At 38.7% G+C, this 21816-nt stretch overlaps 1 protein-coding gene across 6 annotated transcripts in view; it reads right to left on the reverse strand.

Moving 5' to 3' along the window:
* Window positions 1-21816, reverse strand: part of lrba (LPS-responsive vesicle trafficking, beach and anchor containing) — a 218069-nt gene that overhangs the window by 126028 nt on the left and 70225 nt on the right. For all 6 annotated transcript variants that reach the window (XM_087808002.1, XM_087807992.1, XM_087808010.1 and 3 more), the window contains exons 33-35: window positions 20584-20645; window positions 6493-6557; window positions 4855-4963 (exon numbers count right to left, since the gene is read on the reverse strand). In XM_087808002.1, the coding sequence (XP_087664128.1) occupies window positions 4855-4963; window positions 6493-6557; window positions 20584-20645 (236 nt within the window). The remainder of the gene's footprint in view (window positions 1-4854; window positions 4964-6492; window positions 6558-20583; window positions 20646-21816) is intronic.

A 21816-nucleotide genomic window follows, 5' to 3' on the forward strand; every position in this document is an offset into this window, starting at 1 on the left:
CAGTCAGTACATTAAAATGAACAAAAAATCTTGTCTATAACAATAAATAGCACAAATTACTCTGAAAATAATCCCAACCCTTAGTCGACATGAGGGTGAGTAGAACATTTGAACGGGAAAACTATCCCTTTAAAAGCACCCGAGCTAGGAAGCAGCGGGTGTTGGAAGAGATTGAACGCGTCCGCCTCGACCAAAAGGTTAATATTCTCCCGAACTACGCGTGTTTATCAGTAAAAACCCGAGCGCCGTCTCGTTACACATTTCTACCCGAAACGTGACCTCGCATTACGCCATTACGGTACGATGGCGGGGGCTCTCGGCCCGTCCGGGGGGGCGCTCGGGTTTCTTGAGAGATGAGCCGTAATGTAACGAGCGTCGGCTCAATGTTAATGTCGTTAACATGGAGGGAGAAGGATGGGATCGTTTTACAAGCTCAGCACAGAGAAGACAATGACGCCGAAGCACTAATTAGCCGCTATCGTCTGGCTTTCTGTGGAATCGCGGGGCGCTCAATTCAATTACTCCACACGGAGAGTGAATCAAGGCCTTGTATAAAAAGGAATCGGGGGGTCCGAGGAGGGGGGGGGGGGGCGACAGATTAAAAAATGACTCGGGTCTTGCTCGCTATTCTCTATCTGGACCCCGTTATCTGCCCTTGTGGCCCGTGTCTACCACATATCATCCCTAATGAACATCCCCGTAAAAAAGTGTTCGATTTCTTCCCCTCTTTCCTTCTATCTCTCGGCCTCATCCCTTTCTTTTCCCTCCGGACGACGTTAGAAGTCTATCATTCGCCGTAGCGTCCGATCTGAAGATTTCCTCCGCATTAAGGATCCTATTAGATAGAGAACCCCTAAAAGGTAATTGGATTCCCCTTCGCTAGTTATCTTCATCTCTGTTTCAACCCTGAGCCCACAGTAATAACTTACTCTCACAAGCACAGATAACTCAATTCTTCCCTTTGGAGAAGCTCCTGGAAGTGAGAAATAGGAAGAGAGAGAGAGAGAGAGAGAGGGAGAGAGAGAGAGGAAGCTTATGCTCAGGAGATGCTATCTGACATCAGAGAACCATTTGTTTTCAAGCGTTGAATATTTTTCTTGCACAAGTTTTCCCAGATTCAAGTACGAGAGCAGGTCCTTTTATAATTCACCCACAGCGTCTTCACGATAAGAGCGAAAACAATTCCAACAACGAGGGGGAAGAAGCGGAGATTGTTTTCAAAGCTGCCACATCGTACCCTCGAGGGGGACGTTTTCGCCCGGCCTGTTATTTTTATTGTAGCGCCGCGAAATGAAACCGTCGGCTTCCGCCCGGGATAGAGGCAAAGAAAAAAAAATCAATACGGCAATATCAGAGCAGCGAGACTTATCAGGGGGTTCGCTTGGTTTCAGGAGGTCACTCAGGACGGAACGCAGTTAAGAGGCTGAACTCGATTGTGAAACATGGGTCTCGAGACGAGATAGGGAGCCGGGCGGAGATGAGGACGAGCCGATAGTGGAAAGAAAGAGCGATGATCGGATGGGATACTTTAAAGACGATGATAACTGTTTTTCTTAAATTTCATTTAGATTATGATGTCGGGGACGACTAAAGGTTCAATGAGGGGTTTGTTTTTTCAACAGTGGAGTAAAAATGACCCAGAAGAAGAGAGGAAAGTGGATGAGAAAAACAACAGATGTTGAAATATTATAATAATATTGTTATATTATTATAATTATAAATATTTGCTTTTTTATTGGTGCAGGCTTTTCGCTGATTTTCTGGGATCCCTGTGTTTTTCTTGGTCTTATCCTGATCTTTTTTAGAATATATACAGTAAATAAGTGCTATAAATATAAATTACTTACTTAAAAACTCAAGTGTTAAAGCAAATGACTAATAACTAGTTTCTTAATTGCAAAATTTAAATCGTTCTCTTGGTCCAACTTACTTTATATCAATGGTTTAATCTCCCTTTAATTGATTATTTCGTCTCAAGGGAGTTTTATCCTGAAAATATACTTTATTTTCTTTAAATTATAAATACTTTAATAACATTAACCCATGACTCTTGAAACGTCAAGGTGCTCGTTTCGGTCAAGTTTACCAAATAAACTAATCCAGTTAAGTTATTTTTTTCCCAGTATTTGTAATTTAATTTATTTTATTCATCCGAGGGTCCGTCCGTGAGCCAAAATGCTTAGGTAACCCCTGTTTTATAGCATTTTGAATTGGAAAATATATACATTTATTTATTCCACAATCAGTTAAATTGTTATACTGTACGAAACTGGACAATAGGTGGCGATACAGCTTCCGAAAACACACACAGTACTCTTGCAAATTTTACAGTTTTGATTAAAAAATGAAAAACTAGCATTTAAACGTGACAAGTTATTAAGATCATAAATCTCAAGAAATTCTTGAAAACTAAACATGGAAACGATTCCAATAAACATCATAAAAAAGTGGAAATAAAACAAGAAAAGTTTCCAGACTGGTTGTAGTATTTCTTGGGCAGAGGTGTGTGTAATAAATATGGGGCAATTTCATTTTCTGACCGACATATTTGTGAATAAAAACAAAAAATAAAAGCATAAATACATGCAGACAGGGCAGAAAACCACACCAGCGCCGTTCAATAATTGGGTTTTAAGAGTTGAGTTCCAAGTTTGAAATGAAAAACGAATACCTGAGAGTTTCGGGGAAAATCGAGAGACGGCGACACATTTTCACTCACTATTCTACACTTTTCTTTTACAAAGAAAAAAAACAAACAATTGAGCGAAGAAAGGTGAAGGAGAGAACGATGCCCACTCGAGGGAGGAGAGCAAAAGAGTGGCAAGCTAATAAAAAAAAAGTTTAAAGCCTCCACCCGCCTGGTCCACTTTCAACCCTCCTGGGGGACTTGCTCAAATATGAGCGAGACCCTTCCTTGAACCTTAAAAAAAAAGCATTTTACTGCGAGCGGGGACAGAGGTTTTAGGCGGAGGTGGGGGGGGGGGGCGTACCTCTGGGGTGCAGCTTTTAGTGCTGCCATGTTCCTCAGAAACGAGGGAGGGAAAGAAGAGAGGGGAAGATGCCATATTCCTGTCACCAGCGAAATACACCCTCAGGGGGAGTATAATGAACAGGATCCCGGCGAGACAGGAAATGAACACGCAGAGATTTGAAAAACAGAGGCCGGTTATTTGGCCGTGATTGCGGCCGAGAAAGATGCTCTGGGTCGGGACAGGTTTTCGGGGACATGAATGGCAGCGTTTGTGCGAGAGCGAGGAGGGATGGATTTGCCACGGTTGTTTAGATAGCGAGCGGCGGTGCCAAGTGTAATCCGGGCCCGTCGAGGCTACTGGGTCGTGTGCGAGAGTGAGTGTGTCATTGTTTGCGTGTTCCTGATTAACGCCGACATGTTTCCAAGGTAAACATTTATCCATCGAGGTTTTTTTTTTGCGGTGACGGAAGTATGAAGCCTGTCACCGGGAACCTCTCGTCACGTGTCGTCGGGGGAACAGGAAAAACACGGACCGCGTACATGGAGATCGGGATTCTACTTCTGAATTAAAAAGTTATATGTTTAAAATAAATATAATTTATAAAACATTTTCTTGAGGACAACACTTTTGTTGTAAACAAACTATTAAGAGACACTCAACAGATTAAATACAAATAAATATAAGAGAAGAGAAAAAACAGGTGAAATAAATATAATAGGCAGAAACCTGGAGCAGAACTCGACTCCTAAAACGGCCTCCTGTTATAACTGGCTGGGAGGAAGAAGAGTCGTTTTATTTTTTATTATTATTTTTTCTTTTCTTTTCTATTAACTGTGATGCTTTTTTTGAGGATACTTTAAACTTTATGATTCTTCCAAATTTTCTACAATTGTTTTTACTTAGAGAAATAAAATGACATTGAATTAATTTTTCCTTTAAATTTTTGGGCATGGAACCATTAAGAAAAATAAATAGAGACGGATCCAGAAAATATTGTTGTTGTTATTTTTATTGTCATCATCTTCATCACTGAGCGTTGAATAATGGGTACGAGAAACAAAGTCGATAAAATGATATAGATCGATATTTTCCCAGCATACTATATAGATATTCGATAGCATTGTATCGAATCTTTGTTTTGTTAAAGAAAATAATTTAATCTTTTTTATTTTTATTATTTATTCTTTTGGCTCTCAAATTATATGTTGGTGTTTTTTTTTTTATCATAGATCTTTTCGGTTTATTTATATTCAATAAAGTGTCTATAAAATTAAAAAACTATTTTTTTAAATAAGAATTTACATGCAGAAATAAAAAGGCTTTGTTAATTGTTGTGTTGTAATTTAACTTTTGGACACTAAACCAAGTTTTTATGTCCTCTAAAGCTAAAATTACCAAAGAAAATCTGAAAGATCCTGGCGATGACTGAGGACAAGAGGATACAGCTGCTTTTCTAGCTGATGTTTGGATATACTTCAGTTCTATTAATTCAACCAAAAGAGAACAATTACAGGTCACTAAATTCTGAAATTGTTGTTAAACGATGTGTGTTATACACATATATTGAATCGTATCGTGAGATTCGTGAATCACTGAAATGACAATAAGAAAATCCTTGAATAAGTAATAATGACGAGATGAAAACGAGTTAAAAATTCAGTTTTCTTTAACTACAGGGACTTCACTTAAAACGTGATGAACATTTACAAACGAAAATACGACGCCTCATCCATGTTTAGGCCCCAATATTCCCTGTGAACAGCATGAATAGATACAGTGTGGGAGTGATCAGCATTCCGGGGACGATTTACTTTGCTTACGTAAGAAGTTATAACGTCAAAGGCGGAGATTGTGTGTGTGCGCGACTCTGGCGGGATCTTACCTCGAACTCGGCGTGTTTGTGGAGGTCTTCGGCTCTCTGACGGCTCAGGATGAATTCGGCCTCGTTGGCCACGCGGACCAGGTGGTCCTTCATGGTGTGACTCAGGAGTCTGTGTCGGACGGAGATTAAAAAAAAATGAACAAACACACATTTTCACGGGAAACGTTTGCATTCCGACAATCTTCACGCGTCAACGAGCGTGTAACGTGCAGAAAATAAGCGTGAACAATGTGTTAGGAAATCCAATTTAAAGGTCCGGGTCTCGGGGCTCCCCCCGATGGGGTGCTAATTGATGTGTTAATGATATGCATCAGACAGGAGGGAGGATCTGCGGTCGTGTCGCTACACGTGTATCTGACTCTTATCAGCGCTGATGAAACAAGCATGTCGTGGGTGTGCACGGTTCCCTGCGCGGCCCTAAAGGTCAGGAGTGTGCAAAGTGGAACAATAACAGACGAGGGGGCAAAGGAGAAGGCGGGGCCCCGGGAGTTCAGGGGCCAGCGGTACGACTGTAACCCAAGCCTGCTGTTTCGGCGCAGGGCAGCAGGGGAGCGGAGGCGCAGGGGCCCTCAAAGAGCGAGCCTCTCCGGCTCGGGGGCCCGAAAGCGTTGCTATCAATAACGCAAGTTTCGGGGCGTCTTTTATGGTTCTCAGGGCTGGAACTGTAAAGCTCTGACACGGGGGGTGTTTTATGTTGCCACGTTAACGTGCCACCAGTTAGGGGGTTCCAGCCAAATTAGCAACGAAGACGAAGGGTTTTTTTTACGTCGGCGTTTCAAAAGAAAACATTTGAAGTAGAAAAGAATTACACCTACTGTACATTAAACATTTAAACTTTCCCACGTGTCAGTGCAGTCGGAGACACGTGTTCACTTCTAATGAAACGTTTAGCGACGATAAAATGAATGTTATATTAGTTCAGGTGCGACTGTTTTCATGATCTCATCGGGTCAAAGGAAAAAAGCTTCGGATAATAACTAAATAACCAATTTAAAGGTATTATGACTGCTTTAAGAAACATCTTAAGATGTTTTTATTTATTCAGGCTGTTCCTTGATTTTCTGGAACTCCTGTTGTGTTATCAGTTTTATCTTGATCTTTAAAGTATATACTTTATTGAGTATTGTTTCGATTGTTTAAGCGCTTTGTGACCCTGGTCTGGAAAAGCGCTATATAAATATAAACTACTTACTTACTTACTTATATATATTTTTTAATTCCATGATTTAAAGGCGGTTTCTTTGTCCAGTCTTTTATTTTGGCGGGATCACGACGATCTGCTCGAGGAACAGGAGAATCTCCTTGAAAGAGCTCTTCCTCCAGAAATACTAATTCAGAGTAAGTGTGAGATCAGGAGTCGCTCCTCAAGTGAAAACAGTCGCCATCACTCCTCTCCTGTCAAATCCCCCGGGGTCTGAGCTGGTATTGAGTGGAGTCTTGAACTCAAGGGTCCTCCATCCTCACTCTCCCCCCCCCCCTTATCATTGATCGCCGTCCAGATTCTTGAACCGCCGCCCCGTCGCCGGGCTCTCTGGGACAGGAGAGTCTAAGGGGCAGCGATTAATCTCGCCACGGTGAAAGCGTTTTTTTTGGGGTTTTTTTCGAAGTCGAGCGAGAGGTAATGAAGAAAACACTCACCGTCCCTCGTTCACGAGCTCGATGAAGGCGAGACCGGCGTTCTTTTGGATGGAGTTCTGCCATTCCTGCGCAGGAAAGAAACAGGAACATGAGAACTTTGATGAGTCAGAAAACACAGAGAAGGGATCACGGCTGTATTTTTCTTTTTTGTGGTTAACCTCTAGTGTTTGTTTCAGGCTGAATAAAATAATGGACATACTTTACACTATTTCCAGGCGTTATCATCTCATTCCATAATATCTGTGAGATTTAATTTATCATTTTTATATATTATTTTGAGAATAAATGATATACTTGTTGGAAGGGCTCGATAAGTTTTGCTTTTACGTTTCACACATTTAGTGCAAATGTTCTCTTTTTATTTTATTTTTATTTATTATTTATTTTTTTATGAAAAATTGCTGTATTTTCTGTGGCTATTTGGAAAAAAAAACAATTTCCCGAAGGAGACCTCCTGAGGGATCAATAAAGTTTTTACCTTACCTTACCTTAATGGAGTCTACTGACTCCTTTAAGAAACATCTTAAGACGTTTCTATTTGTTCAGGCTTTTCCTTGAATTTCTGGAACTCCTGTGTTGTTCTCAGTATTATCTTGATCTTTAAAGTATGTACTTTTTTGAGTATTGTTTTGATTGTTTAAGCGCTTTGTGACCCTGGTCTCGAAAAGCGCTATATAAATAAGTATTACTTACTTACTTACTTACTTAAATTATTAAAGCAGCAACACGCAAGATTGAAAACATTGTTTTTGGCTCCCACTAGAGTCAGAACAGAGTAACTGCGATGTCGTGCATTTGTTTAGAATCAAGATAACGTCTCTCGTTGTGTCAGGTTCTCGCTTCATTTTTCTAGTAACTAGTAAACCAGTGGTCGAGTCGGGGGCGGGTCACCCGGTCATAGAACCGAGAGTCATGACGGTTTCAAAAAAACAACGCAAAGCTACTCGTCATCCTCACACATCTATTTATAGCCGCCACAAGACTTCTGAACCAGAATGATTATTTTTTGGAGATTGGATTTATCACATGTATATACACAAATTCCTTCCTCCATTTGACTAATGTTATGGTTAGAAGTGTCAGTCCAAACAATCCAAACCGCGGCCGCATGCGACTTTTTAAATCCTGGACGTGGACGAGAGTTGGGGGGGAAAAATCTAATGTTCTGTTCAACATTTCAACACCTTGGACACAGCCGTCAAAAGAATAATAAAGCAACAAGGTTATGAGGCCTGTCTGAACCTCCGAGCGCTTTCCCTCTCGCCGTCCTTCCTCCCGGGGGAGATAAGGAAATATGCAACGAAAAAAAAACCTGATGGCTACTTCCTAAAGAGGATTAAATAAATGATTACATTTTAATGATTTGAGGTGATATTTGTTTATAAATATGTAGCGGTGGTGTGGCTGTGGTTTCTTCACTCCCCCGACTCACGACTGGAATAAACAAAGATGCGTTTGTCGTGACCGTGACACGAGATATGTATACGAGCGGTGAACGTTTCAAAACTCAAGCTGTCAACATCTCCATCTGACAGAGGAAACTGTGTGTTTATGTAAAGACTGGCCTTTGAGTAAACTTAGAAAGCCCGCCGGGCCGAGAATATCAGCACCACGAGCAGGCAGGAAGGATGGATTTACAAGAATTTCCTCGGACGAATCCGAAGACGTTTAACAACGATGATGGGTTTTTTTTAGCGTATACACTTTTTTAGCAGAACGAATAATCGATGCAGATCACACACCCGGGGCCGAGATCCTGCGAAGACGTAGGTCCGAGAAGGACGATTTAATCGCTTTAAAATATAGTGTGTACACAAGTGTCAAACTGACTACTAAAGAATTACAAACACGATAAAATAAGAATCTCTTATACTCCATATTAGGCATGTGTTCATATTTTCTAAGATTTATGTGAGGCTGTAAATCATAGAAATATTCTTCATTTTTCCAACTGTATATATATCGCACCGTATCAATTTTGAACACCGTCGATTTATTCATTTTAAATAAAGATTCTTTAAATTACTCAAAGTTAGATGCTACTGTCAAATCAACACATTTCAATTCTATTCCGTCACCAACAATTCACACCAACATCTTTGAAATTTGGAGTCAAGATGTTTTTTCCGAATCGGTTTTCGGCACTTTTTGTGTACTGGCAAAAAAAAGTGGGCGGGGCTAATATGAGCTCATCGAGTGTGACAATTCTGCAGCAAAGAGATTCAATCCCCGCACATGGGAAAGGAATCCGTTTTGGGGTATAACTCTGGCGGTGGGATTTGTACGACCACGTCTTCAGTGTAGGAGGGAAGTGTGTGAGAAAATTCAGGCCGTGGTTACTGTGTGAACCAGATTTTCAAATAAACACGACAGGAAATGAAGCCATAAATACAAATCTTTTCTCCAGAGATTAGGATTATTTAATCACATTAAATGTGCTCTACAAAAAAAGCAGAGAAGATTTCTAACAGGGCCATCAATGAGGGCAATGTTACGTTAAATATAAAGTAAAGGCCAAAGGTTTGGAAAACACCGTCAAAGTTTGTGCTATTTTTCGTGGACTGACTGATCTTAATTCCTTAAAGCAATGATGGCGACTGATTTCTCTTTACTTTAGCAGACTTTTTCTTTCCATAAAATGAATGACAAATTGTCCAATAAGCTTCCTGTACAACACAACTAACGGTCCCCATTTTAAGGCAAGAAAAATCCTTCTAAGTGACCCTGAAAAGACACACCTGTGCGGTAAAAACCATGACAGGTGACTATATTTGGAAGGTCGATAGCAGTCACAAGGAAGCTACTTTGAAAAAACTTCACACTTTTCTTGTCAAGTACATGATTCCCCATGTATTCATTCATAATTCTGATGCATTCACTGAGAATATATGATGTAAATAATCCTTCAAAGAAAGAAAAAAGCGTTGCATGAGAAGGTGTGTTTTTTTTACAGTAAAATATGTCAAATTAAATTAAGAAAATAAGGTAAAATCGGTGTTACATTCACTTGTAGGTGGCAGAAAACTTTCAAAAACCAGACTGCCTTGAGGCGATTGGCACAAATTTACCCTAAAAAAAATGTAAAAGACGACGATTTATGTTTCATATAAAGCTTCTCACTTGTTTATCTACTTGTTTTTCAGTGTGGAGGTAATAATAAACCTGACCCAACACGGGGATCACTCCGGCAGCATCAGCATTTAACCGACACAGACACTGATAGCAAGACGAATGGTTTCATTATGAGTTTGAAAAAAAAAGGCAATGACCCTAAACTATGAGACGAGCGTAGCGTCAAAAAGGGAACGTGGACAGGTCAATGATAGAATATTGGATTTTTGGCTGCCCTGGTCAGCGGTGTCACGGCTTTTATGGCCGAGATAAGAGGCCACAGCCACAGACGCTCTGATGAGTGGATACAAGCAGCCATTTGTGACCTCTCACCTTTAACCTGACCTCGGGACAGGCGAGGGGATAGGAAAGAGGGAAGAGGGGTCGCCGACACCCACCTTTGAAATTGGCCCAAAAAAACATGTGACTGCGGTTCTTATGGAGGTTTGTAGTGCATCTGTGTGAACGAGGAACAGTCTAAACACACATGATTCTCCATAATCAACATCTAAATACACCAGCATCACCAGTGACACCAGTGACACCAGTGACACCAGTGACACAGAACAGACCAGCAGAGGAAAGACGGCGTTTAAACATTGGAACGCGGCAAAAATCAGGAGGCGGGAAAAAAAAAAAAAAGAGTGAATGAAAACTTGAATCAGACGACACTGAAACAATAAATATGTTTTAAAGGATTTCCAAGAGTGAATTATAGAGGAATGCATGTCAAATATTTTAACACACTAAAAGCTGTTTAACATACTAAAATATATACGTATACATGTATATACAGACACACATGCGTATACATATCAATACATATATAGATATATCTATATATATATACTGTATGTTACCACACACACACACACACACCTACAGATACATACATACAGTACATACATATATACACACACACACACACAGATACATACATATATACACACACACACACAGATACATACATATATACACACACACACACACAGATACATACATATATACACACACACACACAGATACACGTACACATATATATATACTGTATATACACACATACACACACACACACACACACACACACACACACACACACACACATATATAAATATATATACACAAGTATACATATATACACACACACTTATATATAAATATACACACACACAAACACAAACATACATATACACACACACACACACACACAAACATACATATACACACACACATACAAATACATATATATACACAAGTATACATATATACACACACACTTATATATAAATATACATACACACACATATAAATATACATACACACACATATATATACACACACACACATATATATACACACACACACTTATATATAAATATATATACACACACACATATATACATATATATACACGCACAAATATATACACACATACATATAGATATATACACACACACACACATAAATATATACGCACACACACACACACACACATATACATACATTTATACACACACAGATATAAATACATATATATATAGACACATATATATACAAATATATTCACACACACACACACAAACGTATATAGACACACACGCATATAAACATATATACTTATAGACATATATAAATATTATATATTGTATATTTTACAATGCAACCAAGTTGTATTCATAAGAATGTTGCCGAGCCGTTTTTCCCCTCATTTCTTTTTTTTTTTTTTTTTTTAAACGTACAAGAAGGAAACAGCAGACTGTACTCGAGTGACCCGAGGTGGTCTGTAACCAGATATCAACAACAGCCCCCACAACAGAGAGCCGAGCGAACAACAGAAAGTTGGCTGCTATACACTGTCAAACATGTCATTCATCCTCAGCCGCCCTGATTGATGCAGATGTGTCGGCTGCTGGCTCGTGCTGCCGTGCATCAGCGGGTAATGTGAGTGCAAACACCAGAGCGTTTCAAGCGTCATCGTGGCGCGATGGTGTCCGCCTAAAGAGAAACAGACACTCGCGTCGGTGTTTTCCTGCGCCATCAAATCCACAACCCAATGAATATTTACAGATGTCTAAATATTTGAACTCCCGGCTTTTCCGAGGGGTTTTTGATGGACTCGCAGGTTTTTGCCGCCGACGGTGCGGGAAGCAGGAAATTCCAGGAAAAACAAACACAAACTGTCACAAATATTTGAGCCGTTGTGACGTCAGTCTGTGTATTACATTGAAAGGATTTTAAATGATGGATATAAAAACATTAAACATTGCTATTTTTTGTTTATTTTTATTTTCTTTAAGTTGTTTATCAAAGTGCATGTTTCATTTATTTTACATTATTTATTTTAAAAGTTTTATAAAAAAAACATAAAAAATATGTTTTTTTAATATATAAAAATAATATATATATAATATATATATAATATTATATATATTATATGATATATATATTTTAATTTACATTTTAATATATATTTATTAAAATATAAATATATATATATATTTTAATGTGCTTTAAATAGCACAAAATGCTAACAAAACATAGCATTAATTATGTGATTTGTCAATGCAAAAAGGTCATGTATAGTAATATATATATATTTATATGATTATAAAGTGGGTGTAAAACCTCTGATCTGTAATAATCATAGTCGTTTAGTTTTAGTTAAGTGAAATTTTAAAAAAGATAGTTTAAAGATACTGGTTAAAGCAATCGCAAGCTTTATCTTTAATGTAAACAAATCATAGCAGCTTTTCTAGTTCAATTTCTCCTTCATTCCAATGTCTTAAAGCATTTATTAAGACAAATATAATGATGGCAAAAATACTCCAGTAGTTAAAAGCTAATATCCAAACATGGTTTTGTTGATAATAACCACTTCATTTCTTTAATAATAATGTTTTCTTTTCAGTGTTTGATAAACACAGTAATACTTCTAGTTTGTTAGGAATTCTTTTTTTTTAAAGAAAACAAAGCTGCTCCAAACATTCTTGACACGACTGTACATACAGACTAAAGGGAAAAATAATAAATCTTCATAGTTTTCCTCAAATATTATTGATATTTAATCAGGTTTATACTTGTTATTTGACATGTTCTTGTTCACCATTTAGGTCAAAAAGGCACTAGAAGTGATAGCTTTTTTTTAAGGGGGGGGGGACATAAAACCCTTGAGTGGTTATCACATGGCACACGTGTAAACTCATTTCTGCTCCTGATCTTGGGAAAGAGCAACCAGGTCAAGATGTTATCAGCGGGGTAGCTGAGAAGATAGCAGGGGGGGGGGGGGGGCGCAGAACCAGAAAACCTTCCCAGGTCTTCTGTACAAAAAAAAAAAAACTGTCAAGTAGGAAAACAGTATTTTAAAACAGGCCTCTCTGGGTCTCGGTGGGAATGATGATTTTTTTTTTGAACGCGATTGTAGGCCGACTATAAATAACGGGGCGCTCACGCCCGACCAGACCCGCCGACCCGGAGCTACTTGAAACCGGCTCACGGTCGAAAACCCAACTGGGAGCGATATTAAAACCCACTTGGCTTTCAGGAGTCTCTCGTCAGATTCTCCCCGTCTCAGCGTGACTTTCTTTCCTGTCAGGAAGCCCTCCCTTGACCCCCCGACTCCACCGGCACAACAGAGTCATCCCCCCCCACCCGACCCCCCCAAACCCCACCAAACCCCCTTTGACTGCATAGTTGGCAACGTTCGGGACTCGGCAGAATTAAGTGCCAGTTGGTGTTTCTGTGTTTTCTCTACATCTCACAGGAGAGTAGCTTTTCAAAGAACATCCAGCGTGATGTTCTTCTCTGAACTCCAGAGCCATGTCAGACGGGGGGCGGCAGGGGGGCGGCGGCGGGCGGGGGTTCTTAGCCGCATGGCACGACTGTAAAGGTGCAGTGGGGCAGAGCGTGTAGGGAAAAACAACACTTTGATTTGCACTGATCTTGAACCTTATGTGCCTGTTTTACTGCACAGTTGGGCGAGAGTCTGACTGAGACACAAGTAATGGGGAAAATATTCTGTCCCTTGGTTTCATTACGTTCCCTTCCTCCCCCTTTTCTTCTTCTTCTTCTTCTTCTTCCAGACGCTCTTTGAATGTAATTTACACAAGCGTCTGGACCGCAGCCTTCATTATTCCAGACGTCATGATACTATTTTCTAAATTTACTGCATTTATTAAAGCAGTGTCATGTTGTAATACAGATTAAAAGTAATATAGTTCACCGAATATCTAATCTAATAATTCACATTTCAGTAAGTTTCTACTCACTATCATATAGTCCAAGGGTTGAAGAATTTTCAGAGTAATCAATGTATTTTGGGAGTTTTTAGGCAGAAATGTATATCCATAGGCGCCCACTTTTATTCCACTTAAATAAACTTAAAAACATCCAAATACCTCCATACTGCTCGACTGTAACGTCCATCTTATATTGAAGCCTGGACATAAGTCATTATTAAGAACATTTTTTAACAAATCTTCGTTTTAAGCTTGTTTTTAGCGGATGCTGCTAGGCTAACTGCTAGGCCAGCTAGGAGCTCAGTTGTCTTCATCTTCCGTCCAAAAAGACACTTAAAAAACAAACAACTACCTCTATACTGCTCGTCTGTAACGTCCATCTTATATTGAAGCCTGGACATAAGTCATTTTTAAGAATTCTTTTTAACAAATCTTTGTTTTAAGCTTGTTTTTAGCGGATGCTGCTAGGCTAACTGCTAGGCCAGCTTGAAGCTCAGTTGTCTTAGTCTTCATCTTCCGTCTAAAAATACACTTAAAAACATCCAAATACCTCCATACTGCTCGTCCGTAACGTCCATCTTATATCGAAGCCTGGACATAAGTAATTTTTAAGAAAAAATGTACCAAATTTTTGTTTTAAGCTTGTTTTTAGCGGATGCTGCTAGGCTAACTGCTAGGGCAGCTAGAAGCTCAATTGTCTTAGTCTTCATCTTTCGTCCAAAAAGACACTTGAAAAACATCCAAATACTTCTCATCTGTAACGTCCATCTTGTATTGAAGCCACAACAATAGAAATTGTTGACAAAAAAATTAAACAAATATATATTTTAAGCCCGTTTGTAGCAGAAGCTAAAAGGCTAACATGCTACTCAGACAGGAAATTGTTAGCCGTTTCCTGCCTGTGTAGCATGTTAGCCTTTTAGCTTCTGCTATCTTCTTTTCGGGTTTTTTTGGAAACAAGTTCTCATGTCAAGGCTTCAATACAAAAGGGAGTAGTATGGAGGTATTTGGATGTTGTTAAGGGTCATTTTGGATAAATATGTTTATAAGTAACGCAGAAGCTAGGCTAGCTATTTTAAGCAGCGTCCGCTAAAACCAAGCTTAAAATAAAGAATTGTTTTTTTTTTCTTTGGACAATTCCTCATGTCTTGGGTTTAATACAAGAGCAGTATGGAGGTATTTGGATGTTTTTAAGGGTCATTTTTGGATGAATATGAAGCAACGCAGAAGCTAGGCTAGCTATTTTAAGCAGCGTCCGCTAAAACCAAGCTTAAAATAAAGAATTGTTTTGGGACAATTACTCATGTCTAGGGTTTAATACAAGAGAAGTATTGAAATATTTGGATATTTTTAAGTGAGACTTTTTGGACAAAGAGAATTTGGGCGCCGTTTGCGACCTTAAGGTGGACTTTTTTTAATGGATTTATTTATTACCTTTTACTCCAAAAAGACACAGGTTACGCTGGAAATATTCCCAAACTTTAGTCGACATGATGGTGAGAATAAATACGGGTTAAATTATGGGTGAACTATCACTTTGACTGTAAATATAAAAGCAGGTTCTTTCATGGACAACTGGATCAAGAGCTCGTTGGTTACCTCGCTAGGATTCAAACATTGTTCAGGGCGAGTCAGAGTCTCTTACTCCAGGAAATACAGGTTAGCTTCAGATACATATTTGGGCTTTGATGAATTAAAAATATCACTCAAGTCAAATGTCCTTCTTGTCTCCTCAGAGGGGTTTGATGAATGGCCGGAGGAAGGAAGGCCCTCCAGAACGCTCGGACAATAACGGCCGATCTACAGGACACAAGCGCAGCCGCCGAGGAGATTTATGACCCCAACGTCCATCGCTGTCCAGAGACCGACGAGATGATTCCTCAAAGCGCTGGACAGACGGCCGGCGGCGCAGCAAAGTGTTTCCTCTTGTGCATAATTCATCAATGGGTTAAAGCCTCGTGCACGGGAATGTTGGAAAAACAACAAGGTTGAGTCGGTGTTGCGATGAGCTACTACTCTTTCTCAAACTATTTATAAATAAAAGGCTTATTTTTAATGCATCATGGGTAATGGCTGACACCATTGTGACTGTTGAGGGGAAATATCTGATCATAGGATCATTATAATGTCAAATAACTGGAGCAGAAATGTAGCTTTAACTAGATTATTAACACGCAATTTATCTTTGTCGATATAAATAAATCAGCATATATTGCATTTCAATCTTCCAATTGCAATGACATCATAATGTTTATTTATTTGTAAAGCTTCTGTTTACATTAATATGTTATTACAGTGTTGTTCATTGTAATATATTGTTATTTAATACATTTTACATTTTTCTTTGCTGGAATTGTTACTTTTGTGTACTTGTGAAGTCCTGTAACGGCAGACATTTAAAAAAAAAAACACATAAATATATATATATATATATATATATATAGTAAGTAAGTAAGTAATTTATAATTATATAGCGCTTTTCCTGACCAGGGTCACAAAGCGCCTAAACAATCAAAACAATATTCAATAAAGTATATATATTTATAAATATATATATATATATATATATATAAATATATGTATATTTTTAAGGGATTTTTTTTTACTCTACAAGCAATAAATATTAGTTGTTTTTTTTAACTTCCAGATCAATTTAAACATCAGCGTCAGCCGTTAAAGCGTCAAAATCTATTAAGATCACAATAAAAAAAGCATGAGCACAAAGTTAATCTTGATTTAAATTACAAAGAAAAACGAAAAATAATCTGAATCGACTGAAATATAGCTCCTGAAATACATGGTAAGCAAAGAAATACACCTCAATATAATATAGATTTGTTGGACAAGATATATTAATAATAATAAACATTAAAAAAAAACAAGCATCTCCTCTTCCTGCTTCGTACCGAGACGCCTTAAATATAGATCGCCTTCGGTCGAGTGTCTCCGACCAGCGGGTAATATTCAGTGGCGACTACAGTATAAAGCCATTAATCCTCACTTTGAATATGGCAGCAGCTGCGAGGATCAATACGGCGGCGCAGAACAAGGCAGCGTGCCACCCAGACACTTTAACTCCGCAGGAAAATGGTCCTTTAATTGGGATCCCTCTTGAAACGCTCCACTATCAAACCACGGTTTACAATCGTCGCCTCAATGCCAGGCTGATGCGGCTGCCAATGCAACTTTCATTGGGGGCCGGGCTGATTAAAAACTGCTCAGGGGTCCCTCGCCTCCTGACCCTTCACCCTCGGCTCCACTCCTTCCTAAGCACAGGAAATTAATTAAAAATCGCACAGAGATGGTATCGCATCTCTCTCGAGTGAGGGTGCTTGTCTGGAGAAAAGGGGGAAATCAATCAAAATCAACCGCCCCCCCGCCCTCTCCGGGGTCACCGGTGTAGGTACAAATTTCGGTCCCCCCTACAAAATCTGTCCCCCCACTTCCTACAGGATGACGTCACACATATGCGAACGTCTCTTTAAAATATTTTTTATGGTTTAAAGAAACGTCAACAGAACGTTTACATGATACTTTTTACCACATAAAACATTTATATTGACAAAAAGACGATGTTCGTCAACATGATCACTTTCTTTCACTTCCTGGTCTGACGATCATGTGACACCAACAGGAAGTGCCGGCGCTACATGTGACGAAGCCGCTGATTGGCTGAAGCTGTTTTACTTACAATAACGCACAACTGTACAATTCAATACAAACATTGGAGTTCCGAAATAATTCGGTTATATACATTTATTAATTGATTTAAATCGGGAAAGAAATAATCGAAATGAAAACTAAATAATTACTGAGATGTTTATAAACTACAGATTAGGTAGAATGAGTTATAGAAAGAGGAATATTCTAACATTTTTGTTATTTGAAAAGCAAATTATTTCGGAACTCGAATGTTTGTATTACATTAGTAAAACGGCTTCAGCCAATCAGCGGCTTCGTCACATGTAGCGCGGACACTTCCTGTTGGTGTCAAAGTCACATGATCGTCAGACCAGGAAGTGAAAGAACGGAAAGTGATTATGTTGACGAAGATCGTCTTTTCGTTTAATATAAATGTTTTATGTGGTTAAAAAGTATCATGTAAACGTTCTGTTGACGTTTCTTTAACCCATAAAAAACCTTTTAAAGAGACGTTCGCATATGTGTGACGTCATCACATAGGAAGTGGGGGGACAGATTATGTAGGGGGGGCCGAATTTGTACCGGCTTGGACGAGGAAAGAGCCACAAAGATGGCCACCGATGTGACTTCCTGTGTCGCCGAATCGGTACTTCCTGTGCCGGAGGGGGCCTAACAAACTTGGCTAAATAACGCCATCAATCACGGCGCCCCGACGAACACATGGCGCCCCCACCAGGAGAACAAACATCCAGGTGATTATGCACTACAAACTTAGCCCAGAGGAACAAGTCGACACCATTCCCTCGCTCCCTCTCCTTCTCCCCGAGCTGCGTATCGCCCTTGTCCTCCCCCCTTTTACTCAACAATAAAATTACATTTGCATTAGCTGTGAGAGAATTTGCTTGAGTGATTTATGGAAGCAATCAACACAGCACCGGCCCAAGCCTGCACCTCAAGAGCAGATATTGGTGTGCGGCGCCGAGATTGGGGCGAGCGGCAAAAAAAATAAGGGGAGCGAGGGGGTAGCTTGGGGGGGGAACGGGCGGAGCAATCATAAAAGATTCTGCCTTTGATTAGATTAGCATTAAACAACAGCCTGACAGATATGACAAATAGGTGCATTAGAGGCTGTCATTCTTCTCGCTCAGGTTTTTCTATCCAGCCTTTCGTTCCTCGTTCCTCGTTCGCCTCCAAGTGCTCGGAGGCTTTGGTTCCGTCGCAGTGACCCACTAAATCTATGCGCCGCCGCTGACACCCGAGCAAATGTGCAATCTGACTCCATCACCTTTTCAGAGGAGAAGTGCATAATGGGAATTAAAGTGGGACAGAGGTTGAGGAGGAGAAGCTGGAAGGACGGAATCATTTCACTTAATATCAGGTGTTTATGTATAAAAGCTGTGTTTATTTTTGTTTTAAATGTACAATATTATTATACAACATGATTTATCATTGAAGTAAACTTGCAGTATATTTATAGATATATTTATACTTATATTGAGTATATATAGTTTACTTTATCATTGAAGAACTTGCAGTATATTTAAAGATGTATGTATAGATAGATAGATACTTATATATATAGTATATTTTATCATAGATGTAAACTTACAGTATATTTGTAGATATATTTATGGATAGGTATATACTTCTATTAAGTATATACAGTATAATATACTTTATCATTAAAGTAAACTTACAGTATATTTATAGATAGATATATGCTTATATTAAGTATAAATAGTATATTTTATCATAGAAGTAAACTTGCAGTATATTTGTAGATATATTATGGATAGGTATATACTTATGTTAAGTATATACAGTATAATATACTTTATCATTGAGGTAAACTTACAGTAAATTTCTAGATATATTTATACTTATATTAAGTATATATATTATACTTTTTCATTGAAGTAAACCTACAGTATATTTAGATATTTATATACTTAAATTAAGTATATACAGTATAATATATTATACATAAGTATATATATTATACTTTTTCATTGAAGTAAACCTACATTATATTTATAGATATATTTATACTTATATTAAGTAAATATATTATACCTAATCATTGAGGTAAACTTACAATGTATTTATATATTTATTTATACTGATATTAAATATATATTATACTTTTTCATTGAAGTAAACCTACAGTATATGTATAGATATATTTATACTTATATTAAGTAAATATATTATACTTAATCATTGAGGTAAACTTACAATTTATTTATATATTTATTTATACTTATATTAAGTACCGGTATATATAGTATACTTTATCTTTAAAATCATATAAAACAATCTATGAGCATTTTACTTGTGATCTTTCTGTCCTACATTTCTTTCCAGACCATAAAAGTATTATTGATATCTTTTACAGAAAAGTTAAAAATTATAAATGGATGAGTTTGATTGGACGGTGAGATTGAACAAGATTGCCGCTAAAATAAGTCCATCCGTTTCGACGTTTATTTCAACTAATGTGATCCAAATTACAAAATAAATAGAGGAAAATCCTGTTAATATTTTTTTAAAAAGCCCTCAGAAGTTAAAAAACACAAAAAAGCAATGAGACTTTAAAAGATCATTTGTAAGTCAGCAGTGAAATCGAAGAGGTGTGAGCGTCTTTGTGTCTCCATATGCTAACCAGCCGTCCCAGAGTGATCCATCGACAGCGGCGATCATCGATCCGCCCACGCCGCCTTATGATCCCCGAATTAGTATTCATGAATCTGGCAGCAGCTAAACAAACTTGGCAACACAACACCCACAAGACAAGAGCCGAGCTCAGGCCGATCAATGCGAAGCACCATCAAATCTACATTATCCCTCCCCGTCAGACCTCTCCGGGGTCAGAGGTGACGCGGACAGGTCGCCCACCCTTGACCCTGAGAGCAATATTTCCAGTCGAAGATGCCATTTCTCCGGTTTCCATCTCTCTCTTCCCCAGGGGCCCCCGGGATGAATGCGGGGAAAAGGTAAACAGGGGCCCCGAGATAAGTCTCTGGATGTGGATTAAGCAGCACTCAAGGTGAGACTGATAAATCAGAGCCGGCGCGAGGAGGAGAGATAAAGATGCCAGACTTGCCTGGGAACACAGGAGCATGACAAGCTCCACCACCGAGCTGCTGGACTTCATGCACACCAGACCTGCGGAGGGAAGAGAAAATACATATAAATATCCACTCGTCTCGGAGAACATCTGCCCCCGGAAACTATTGATCGGCCCCTAATGAGCCGACATGATGTTGTTGTTGTAAACTAATACATATTTCGGGGGGGGCCCGGCATATGTCCCCCCCATTGATCCTTTAATGGCGACCCAAAAGGGTTCTTGGAGATCAAGGGACCACTGGAGGATCAAAGACCATGTTGCAGTGGCCCAGAGGTCAACACGCCAACACATGTAGAAAGCATGTTATAACATCAACGACCTTGTAAGTTGTACCGATTGAGGGGGATCATGGGGCGAACATTTACTTATAACTGGTAGTGATGGACTGACGAAGCTTCACGAAACAGTGTCATTATTATTATGCTCCTCCCATGATGCAACACTAATAGACTCAGGGACTCATTCATTCCTTGTACTATTAGAATGTATAACTCAGATTTTTTTTCTTTGCGTTATTTCCTTTGACCCTTGCTCTTGATAGTCGCACTTTGCCATCCAATGAACTTTGTTCTTTTGTTTGTACTTTGTTCTTGTTTTTATAAAACTTGCTGCTTCCAATTTTCTGAAGGAGATCTCCAGAGGGATCAAACGTTTATCCATCTATCTATTTTCAGAGTCCACTAGATGGCGGTCTCTGCACTATTTTCCTTTGTTTTGAACAACTGAAACATCATTTTTAAACTGATGGCGCCACCTACTGACCTCTAAACAACATGACACTGCTTCATGAAGCTTCATCACTACTTATTATGAAATCTCCGTCAAAATTAACTAAATTAAATTGTTTTTTTTCAAAGATCCCTTATTCGGAACCAGAATAAGAAACTTTTATTCTAAACACAACACAGGACTTTGTCGTGGGGGCAATACAGAATGTAAATATGAAATAATACAAATAAAATACAATAAATAAGAAACATCGCCATACAAAGGCATATAAATAAATAATGAATAATAATATGACAAAATAAAAATGTATGCAACATGTCATTTCACTAAAACCCTTTCACTGAGAGGTCATCAGTCTAGATTCATGGTTTAAAAGCAGGATGGTCGAGCGGTGAAGGCGTCTTAAGATAAGACAATCACACAAAGACAGTCAAACCTACCATTTTATACATTACACTCAAAACTGCAACAACTAGG

The sequence above is a fragment of the Callionymus lyra genome, chromosome 1, assembly GCF_982586985.1.
Source record: "Callionymus lyra chromosome 1, fCalLyr1.hap1.1, whole genome shotgun sequence".
NCBI classification, from domain to species: domain Eukaryota; kingdom Metazoa; phylum Chordata; class Actinopteri; order Syngnathiformes; family Callionymidae; genus Callionymus; species Callionymus lyra.